The 9,437-nt window shown below is 42.7% G+C and overlaps 1 gene segment (V, D, J or C); it reads left to right on the top strand.

Annotated features, from left to right (window-relative positions):
* Nucleotides 1-8,048: 8,048 nt before the first annotated feature.
* Nucleotides 8,049-9,195, top strand: LOC101579710. The segment is given in 3 exon segments: nucleotides 8,049-8,133; nucleotides 8,242-8,604; nucleotides 9,191-9,195. Coding segments are annotated over 3 exon segments (426 nt in total).
* The last annotated feature ends 242 nt before the right edge of the window (nucleotides 9,196-9,437 follow it).

Genomic DNA, 9,437 nt, shown 5'->3' with positions numbered 1-9,437 from the left:
CTGTACTGCAGTGGCATGCCTTCTGTATCCTTCATGCTTGACTTCTGTAAAAGGAAGCATGAAGGAGGAGACAAAGCTCCCAGAAAATAAGACTGAGCAAAGACACAGGCAGAGATTGAGACTGAAGTTGTGGCTCTGCAGGAAGCTCATACACCAAACACTCACTGTAAGATTCTATCTAAATACAGATCTAGCTACGTTATCACGACCTGTAATTTACCTGAAGCTATAATCCTATTCGTATGCACATTTCTAATCTTCTTGAAAGTATTGAAATCTATGATTAACAATGTACAACGTTTGGGTTTCGTGTGCATTCCTATAATCCTAGCAGTCAGCAGCCTAAAGCAAGAGGAAAACCATGAGGTCAAGGCCAAGCTACACTACAGAGTGAGGCCCAGTCTCAAAATCAAATTAAAAAGTGACTTCTCTGAATTTAAGCACATAAGTATATAATTGCATTTAACATCAGTGTGATTATTTATGTTTTTGCAAAATTATAGCTGTAATTTCAATTTTTCATGCCATACACATGTGGATGTATGAACATGTGAAGATGAGTGTTCTACAAATGAACCTTGCGTGTATATCTTTTAAAATCCTGAGAGCTCTGGTAGAGGCGCTCGCTGTTTTCAGTTAGATCCTTTGTGAACACTACGCATGGCGCAAGGGAAACTGCAGGATGCACGTGTTGTTAGGACATAGAATAGATAGAAACATAACAAAACCCAGAACAATATGTCCATATTTAGGGCACACGTGTGCTTCCCAGACTTAAGGTGCACGTCTCCACATATCCTGCTAAATGCAGACTCCAATCACTGCTTCTTGGATGAGGCCTGAGATGTCTTTCTCAAAGATCCTGTCCATAAATAATGCATACTAGCGCTGTAAACACCCAATGCCAGATAATGGCTTCACATAAAAGCATAAACATTAGCAGAGACAAACCAAAGAGACACCTCGTAAACAGAGATATAAAACTGTTGTTAAAAAAAAGTAAATAAATAAAGCCACAGGTGGGAACACTGATGCAGGCCTGTGATCCCAGAGTTCAGGGGCTAAGGCAGGAGGATCATAGTGCACGCCCAACAACTGAACCATTTAGCTAGACTTGCAAAATAAAAAGTTCAAAAAGGGATTTATCTCAGTGCAAAGACCATTGGTTCAAAGCCAGTGCCACAAAAAAAAGTGAAAATAAAAAGGCATATATGATAGGTGCAAGTCAGGAGAGGCTCTACTTTCTTTAAGAATCACAAACAAAGTGAGCACAAGCACACAGCAGTCCTCCCCTTCATCTGACCTCCTATTTATGCTCTGCCCTGTCTCCACAGCTGGATTTTCCTCCTTGATTCATGCCTTCCCTTCTCACTACTTGGACATTCTCCTTCTTTAATCATCCTTTTCCCCAGTGATCTAGTCATAATACCTGAAGATGTAGACAGAATAAGCTGGAACAATTTTAATATCTTTTTTTTTTCAGTACCGGGGATTGAACTCAGGCCCTTGTGCTTGCCAGGGAAACGCTTATTCCACTGAGTCATCTCTCTGGCCCCAATATCTCTTTTCAAAGTTAACAATCATGTACCTTCTTCTCCTTAAACTTCTTTCAATCACTTATTTAGATTTATCCCCAGCTCTAAGGGATTTCAGGGAAAAGGAAAAGGGTTCATTCCATACCTTCAGACAAGATTGGAAGGGCGTTGATCCCTGCCCCTGAACAGCACCTGACTGACTGCCTTGCAGTGGACAAGTCAGGGAAGAAGATCAGCTAGAAATCAGGGACCTGCGCATGCCTCAGCTCCCCTCACTCTGAAACTCCCCTTAGGAGTCCATATTACCTTAGAGTTTATCAGTGTGATTGAAAAGCATTTACTTTATTTATTTATTTATTTATTTATTCATTTATTTATTTATTTATTTATTTATTTTTGATTTGGAGTCTAACTCTACAAGTCACTGAGCCTAGATTAGGAAGAGAAATCAATGGAGTGTTGTGTCATACACCTGTTTCATAGCTACTTAGGAGGCTGAGGCAAGAAGTTACAAATTCAGTCCATCCAGAGAAAATGATTACCTTACAGAGACTTTGTCTCAGGAAAAACAAACCAAAAAACAAAAATCAATCAATCAATAAATAAATAAAAGAGAGCTTGGAGAGGTAACTCAATTTGAAATGCCTATAATGAAAACAATAAGTACAAGAAAAGGAAAGGAGAGAAAATGCAAGGAAGGAGGCAGGTAGCAACCTACACATACTCACAGTTAGAGGTAAGGTTCTGCTTGCCCAGGCCAGAGGAAGAAGGAGCAGCTCACGGTCCACTAGATGGAGGCAGCTACTATTTCTGTTCTTTCCCACTGTTGGGCTTCCTGCTCTCCTTCCTTCCAGGGAGGGCAAGTCCTCCCCTCCTCACATTTTCTTTTAAACCACACCATTGACAGATCAGGAGAGTCCAGGTGCTGACCTGTGTGTGACTATATTTAAGTGTGTGTGACCTGCACCTGAGAGCCGTGTGCTGTGCTTCCTACATGCAAGCCTCCACTTGACCCAGGGTCAAAATGCTCTGCCTCTTGCTAAGGCCCAAGAACTGTGTCTTCATCCCCATCCGGGAAAGACTAGACGGAGCGGCAAATTGTTCTCAAAGTGCTAGGATCAACATTCCAGGCAAGGGTCAGAGTCACAGGCTACAGAAGTGACTAGAGAGTGTAGAGGAGGAGGATGGCTCACAAAAATGCTTCTCCCTCAAGCTGGGTTGATGGAGAAGATGAGAACTGGAATAGCCCTGCCACTGCTCAAAATCCTCAGGAGACAGAGCTCTATGGGCTTCTGTACCATGACTTTGTTTCAGAAAACCAATAGCGAACAAAATGGAAGACTCCTTGCACCAAGGAGTTAGAAGGCAACAATGATTGTACTATCAGACTATAGAAGTGAGAGTTTAAAATCACTTGCCCAGAATCAGGTTTCAGTTTAGTTTAAAACAGTATGCAAGTGGGAATTGCAATGCTGATAGCAGGTGTTACATGGTTGGATACATGGATCAGATGAATTCAATCATATATTATCAAGAAGATACTCTGAAAAGGAATTATTTATCATTAAACAGGAGCATTCTGGATGGAGGGGAGGGCATATGAGCAGAGCAAGTAATAGAGTTAAATGGGTCCTTGACTGGACCATTCTGCCCCAGACATGAAGTCCTTCGAACAAATTGGAAACAATATATATATATTTCTAACTAAGGAAAATACAAGCTGGACACTATCATGTTGGCCCAGTGCATTATCGAAGAGAAGTAGATAGTCCAGGTTGCCTGAATTTAGTAAAATAGCTACATGACAAGCAATGTCACCCTCTGGACACAGACCTCTAGTTGGCTTCTAATATTTGCGACAATGGATGCACTAGTGTGCTGTCCTATGATTGTGCCCGTACAACCTGAGCTCTTGTGGTTCTCACCCTTCTTATTCACTTCTGAGGAGGATGGACAGAGGGAGTCTGATTAGACTGACAGATGCAGGGACTCTGGGTCCCGATTCATAGAACTTCCTCTCTCAATCTTATTTTCTCTTTTGTAATCATGACAACAGATCCTCCAAATACAGTACAAGGGAATATGGTACCGTTGAAACTGTTAGATGTCCCTTATGATGAGCTTGTGTTCTCTAAATATTAAATCATGTATTCTAGGACTAATAGAGGTTAAGAGTACAAAGATTTTTGTTGAGAGAACAGAGATCCTGTCAGGAACAGGATGGGTCCCAAATTCAATGTGTAGCCTGGTGACCCTACTTTAAAGAAGATTTTATAGAGCAATACCCACATACTTATGACATGTGTGAAAAATATGATTACCCAGTAAGGATGCAAGGGTAGTCATGTAGGTCACAGTGATCTAATGGGAAATCAAGACCTGTCACTAGGGTGCAGGGAAAGAACAAAGATGTTTCCTAGGAAATGATGGGTCTAGACTTCATCAGCAAAATGAATTATTGATGTTTACTTGGGATTCATTAAGCGTGGTGTTTGTCTGTTGAGTAAACAGGCCTGGTGATCTCAACTTTATCTGAGGCCTGGGATCCAAAAGATTCTAGACTCAACTCTGGCCACAGTTGAGATGTGTTTCATCTTGGTCATGGCACTCTCAGAAACCTAGCCCTAACCAACTGCCTACAATATCTCTGTGCAGTTTAGATGCCTAAAGAGTGACTGGACAGAAACTGGACACAGAATCTAGTATGTCTCACCCTGAAAAGTCAGTGCATTCAGATGTCTGTCCAATCTGTGTTCCAAGCATCTAATATTTCCCAGGATTAGTTCTATGTTTTCAAGACATAGTGGTTCAGACAGGTAGATTGCATTGTCTCAGAAATTTACAATGGCATGGGCTTTAGTCTTTGTATTATAAATCTCCAGATCTATCAAAAACAATACCTGCACCAATTCTATATTTTATCCTGTACCCTAAACTGGTGACCACTGTCAAATATGTATTTAATGCACTGCCAGGAACTGTCCTAATATTAAGAAGCATTTACAGTGTGTGACTATGTGTAGAAAATTTTAAAAGTACTCACAGATGAGACTTAGTTCTCCCAGTGAGAAGAACCAGAGAGGCTGATTCCAAAGTGTCAGAAAAACAGCAACAGACTGAGACCTCTGCAGATATTTTTTGTAACTAAGGAACATAATAACAAAGATAGAGATGAAAGGAACTTGCCAAATACTGTTCAGCAAGTTTGGTCAAGAGACAGGGCCAGGAAAGGGTGACCTATTACATGCTGTATGCCAACCAGTATTAAGTAAATGTGTGAGGCAGGAATATTTTTCTTTTCAGGAAGGAATCTTATGAGAGGGGAGGAAGGCTGCCATTACCAGAATGAACATCTTCTGAGAATAACCGATTGGTGATTCTGCTCACCGTTTTTCTACAGATCCGTTCTAATTCATTGCCATGCATTCCAGAAGCCGAGCAAGAATGGTATCCACAGTCTTTTCCTTAATTTTCATATCAAGTATCCCTCTGCACAGGGTTTCCTACAGAAGTAAGCTAAAGGTGAACTTCATTCTCTTAACTGTTTGTCACTGAATCTGGTGAATGCCAACTCAGTGGCTGCTCATACTGTCAACTGTCATACAAAGCTAATTAAACAAATAGCCCTGTGCCATTCTGAAGTCCATTTTGTTCAGAGAAAGAAAACATAGAATTTGTATCTTGTTTCTCCATACAGTCAGAATCACTTTGCCCAGGCCAAATATTGGGCCTCCAGGTGCAAAAAAAGGCACAAGCACACCTAAGTGTCTATAATGATATCTGTGAATGTCATTTATGCCCTCCATGTCCCTGTTCTGACACCAGGCTATGCTGATCTTTGACTAACCCCTAAAACCTCAGGGAAGTTGACCCTCTGAGTTTCTCTTTTTCATGTACATTCTCAGATACAGGATGACACTCTACTGAAAGGGCATGAGCCTCAGACCTACCACGGACTCACTTCTTCCAGGTCAACCTTAGGATAGCTTTTATATTTCCCTGCCTGATTCTTTGACTGGGACGATATTGGAACAATATCAGTTATTTCTTACCTAGATCTTAAAAATTAGAAACCAATTACATCGATAGAACTCTTAACATATAAATACATGCATCGTTCAATGACAATCAGAGAGCATGAGCCTTCCTTAAGGCAGGATTGGCCACAGCAACAAGAAGAAAGGCACCACCTGCAAATTTCACCCATAGGAAATTAATACAGGACCTACAGTGAGGCTTAGAAATATGCTTTTGGTTAAGGATGTTCAAAGTATACAGGTAAACCCAGGCACAAGGTAGAAGAAAACTCACACGGCAGGTAATGACACATCTGGTAACATAAGCCCTGAAAAGGAAAACTTGTATTTACCTGACTGGAAGACATGATAGACCATGAAAAACTATACTCTAAATCCCAAGCAACGTGGATAGCTCTTACTGTTTCAAGAACACTGAATTAACATCACACAAATCAGTCTGCTCAAATCAGGCTTCCCAGTGTCAAAGGTACTTGAGAAACTGAGATCTGAAGCCAGCAGGGGGCACTATTGCACCAACCTATAAAGGCAGAGCTGTGGCGCAGGCTGCATAGGAAATTACATTTCTGGCTGTCACACACTTAGGCAAGGAATGTTCCAATTGTACTGTGGCTTTCCTGCACCTGCACCTTCCAATGTAACAGCAAACCTTGGCTCTACTGCACACTCTTGCTTTCTATTTTTATTTCCCTCCCTGTGTAGTTGTCCACTCCTGAGGCCAGGCAGAGATAGATGGATAATGGTATCCCCCACTCCAGTTTCTTGGAAGAAACACGACCTAGAATGTTCCCTGAGAGTACAATAAGAAACATTTGGAGATGGGAGGGGCTCAACAACAGAAAGTTTCTTTTCTTTTCTTTTCTTTTTCTTTTTTCTTTTTTTTTTTTTTTTTTTGTATTTTTTCGGAAGGGTTTAAGGGTGTTCAGAGTCTCACTACCAGATCAGACTCATAGTAATCCGCCTGTATACAGAAACCCAAGACCTGGGATTACTGGTGTGCACCACCACACCCAGTCTCAATTGCCATCTCAGTGCGCCCCAGAGGTGGGACCGTCTCTGCAGGCCAAGGCGTGAAATCCCCGCCGCCTACACCTGCTAGCAGGTGCTTTCATCTGCTGAGCTATTTGGCCAGCCTCAGAAAGTTTCTTATTCCAAAACCCTGGACACCTTTTCACCACCAGCATGATGGCTCTTCACTTCCTCATCCTCTCCTTAGATGATGAGTTATCTAGGGAACAGAAAGAGGATCCTGGGGCACGCCTGCCACAAGCAAGCAGATGGTTAAGCAGTGGATTATTCTGCTATCTCTACCACCTTCTGAATCTCCTGCAGTAATCCTGGATCACATGGTACTGAGTGTCACTTGCAGAGTGCTGATCAGTAATGAATCTTCTCGAGACAAGTATCCAAAATGCAACCCCAACCCCATTTACTTGCTGCAATGTGTCAGCACTACAATTAACCTTGTATATTTTAGTTTTAAAAGCTACACCTTTATGATCCTGTTTTTCCTTAAATGAAAAAATACAACAACAGCAAGTTATTGGTTTGCCAGCACCGGTCTAGATATTTGTAAAAAAATTACATATTTTTGTTTTCCAACAGTTATATCATACAATTCAATAGGAATCTCAGTATACCAAAAATAATAATAACACATTTGAGTATTAGATGAGAAAGTAATGAATATAAAAGACAAAAATGTCAAAATACTACCAAGTAGCACCTGTAATACACTCATACAATTCTCCGGGACCACAAAAGATGGTAGAGTTAGACTGTTCATTTTATCTGGAGGATGATGAATGGGAAGTTTGGAAAGAATAGCACTGACAGGACAGGAGCTACACAGCAGGTGTACAGTTAAGGCAAACAGCTTCTGAGAACTCAGTGCTATGTATCTGCTAAGTTATGGAAGGAAATCAGTGCGAGTAAAAGGATTTCTAGTGTATACTGGGAGCAGGCAGCAGCAGCCTAGTTCTTCAAGAATTTCAAAAGAGGATTCTGATTGTATTAAAAGGCATCTGTCCCACAGCTGCTAAGGGAGCTCTTCTTGTTTCTTTTGCTGTGTGACAGGCTCCTGGTGTCCTGGGCTCCAGTTTGTCCAAGCGCACACTCACCATTGACTCTTAATTTCTGTCCCTGAGAGGCTGTAGTCACTAAGTCACAGTTTGGTGTATTATGGGCAGGACACTGTGGCGCTGACAGCCTATGAATGAGTGCTCTAAGTGTGGTCAGATTGGCAAGCACCATGCGCACACATATCTTTAGCTGACTTCTTACAGTTTGAATGCTCCATCCCCAAAGCCAATCCAGCCCCAGCTTGACCCAGCCAATGAGCTCTTTCTGGCCTAGGGGACTGTGCCGGAACCCAAGGTGAGCTCAGAAGCCTGGCAGGAACTCCATTTGCATGGGTGGAGCCTCCTCCTCTCACATATGAAGAGGGCAAGCCTGGGACTTGAGGGAAGGTCTTTACAGTGGGCTCAGAAGGCAGGACCCACAGATGACCTCCGCCATGATCTGGTCCCCGCTCCTCTTCAGCCTCCTGGCTCACTGCACAGGTGATGAGATAGCAGGCAGAGAGAGGGCTTAGGACATGGGGTTGGGGGTACCTGCCTTCATTTTTGGTCTTAGAACTAAATCCACATCTCTGTGTCTCCCATTTGCAGGGTCCTGGGCGCAGGCCGTGCTGACTCAGCCTCCCTCAGTGTCTGGGTCTCCAGGAGAGACAGTCAGCCTCTCCTGCTCTGGAAACAGCAACAATCTTGGGAGATATTCTGCCAGCTGGTACCAGCAGCTCTCAGGAACAGCTCCCAAACTCATCATCTATAGGAATAGCAATCGACCCTCTGGGATCTCTGATCGGTTCTCTGGCTCCAAGTCTGGCAACTCAGCCTCCCTGACCATCAGTGGGCTCCAATCTGAGGACGAGGCTGACTATTACTGTCTCTCTTATGATGACAGCCTCAGTGCTGGCACAGTGCTCCAGCCTCATGGGGAAGCTAAGACAAAAACTTCCTCTTCTGCCAGAAGTATGCATAACCATGGTTCAATTACTCTTCTCTCATTGCTGGGACAAATACCCAACACTCAAAATGAGGGAAGAATTGTATATTTAGCTCACAGTTTGTTGATTTCAGCCCTAACAAAGCTAGCTCCAGGGAACATGGCACATGGCGGATGGCAGCAGTGCATGGTGGTGGAATACAGCAAATCAGCAAGAGCGAATGGCAGCAACAGCAGCAACAATGGCTTCAGAGAGCACGTCTGTCTCCTTAACTTAAATTGAGGCTGTCCGCCCTAGCAGTAGGTATACTCATAATCCCAGCAGCACTCACACACCCATAACCCCAATGGATCATGAGTTAAACACACCTCTAGAAGTCTGCCTCATAACTGCATGAGGCTGTGGGGGGACAAATGCATACAAACATAACAACCCAGGACCTGTGGCTCACGCCTGCAGTTTCCTTTTATGCTGCCACTGTATTCTCAGGTGTATCCAAAGACAACACTTGGACTGCGCTTCCTCCTCACCTGTGCCCACTGAGTCATTCAATGGTAGGATTTTCCTTGAAAAAGCCCTCTAGAAGTTTGCTGAATTCTTCCCCTCTTTAGGATAAACAAAAAAATTGAATAGAATCCAGTGATTTCTATGCCTCAAACCTCACGGGGACGTTCATCACACCAACTCTGCTCATCTCATACTTGACCTCTGACAGTGAATCCTGTGTCTCGTCACCAGCCTTTTTTTCTATTTTCAAGAGTTATAGAGCTGTCATCTTCTCCTTGGATGACATACCAAAACATCATGTCACAGACTATTTTCATATACCTTTTCTTATTTTGAGTATTGGATATACAT

Source organism: Octodon degus, unplaced genomic scaffold (assembly GCF_000260255.1).
Source record: "Octodon degus isolate 3935 unplaced genomic scaffold, OctDeg1.0 scaffold00679, whole genome shotgun sequence".
In the NCBI taxonomy this organism is placed as follows: domain Eukaryota; kingdom Metazoa; phylum Chordata; class Mammalia; order Rodentia; family Octodontidae; genus Octodon; species Octodon degus.
This window is presented reverse-complemented; position numbering and strand designations above follow the sequence as displayed.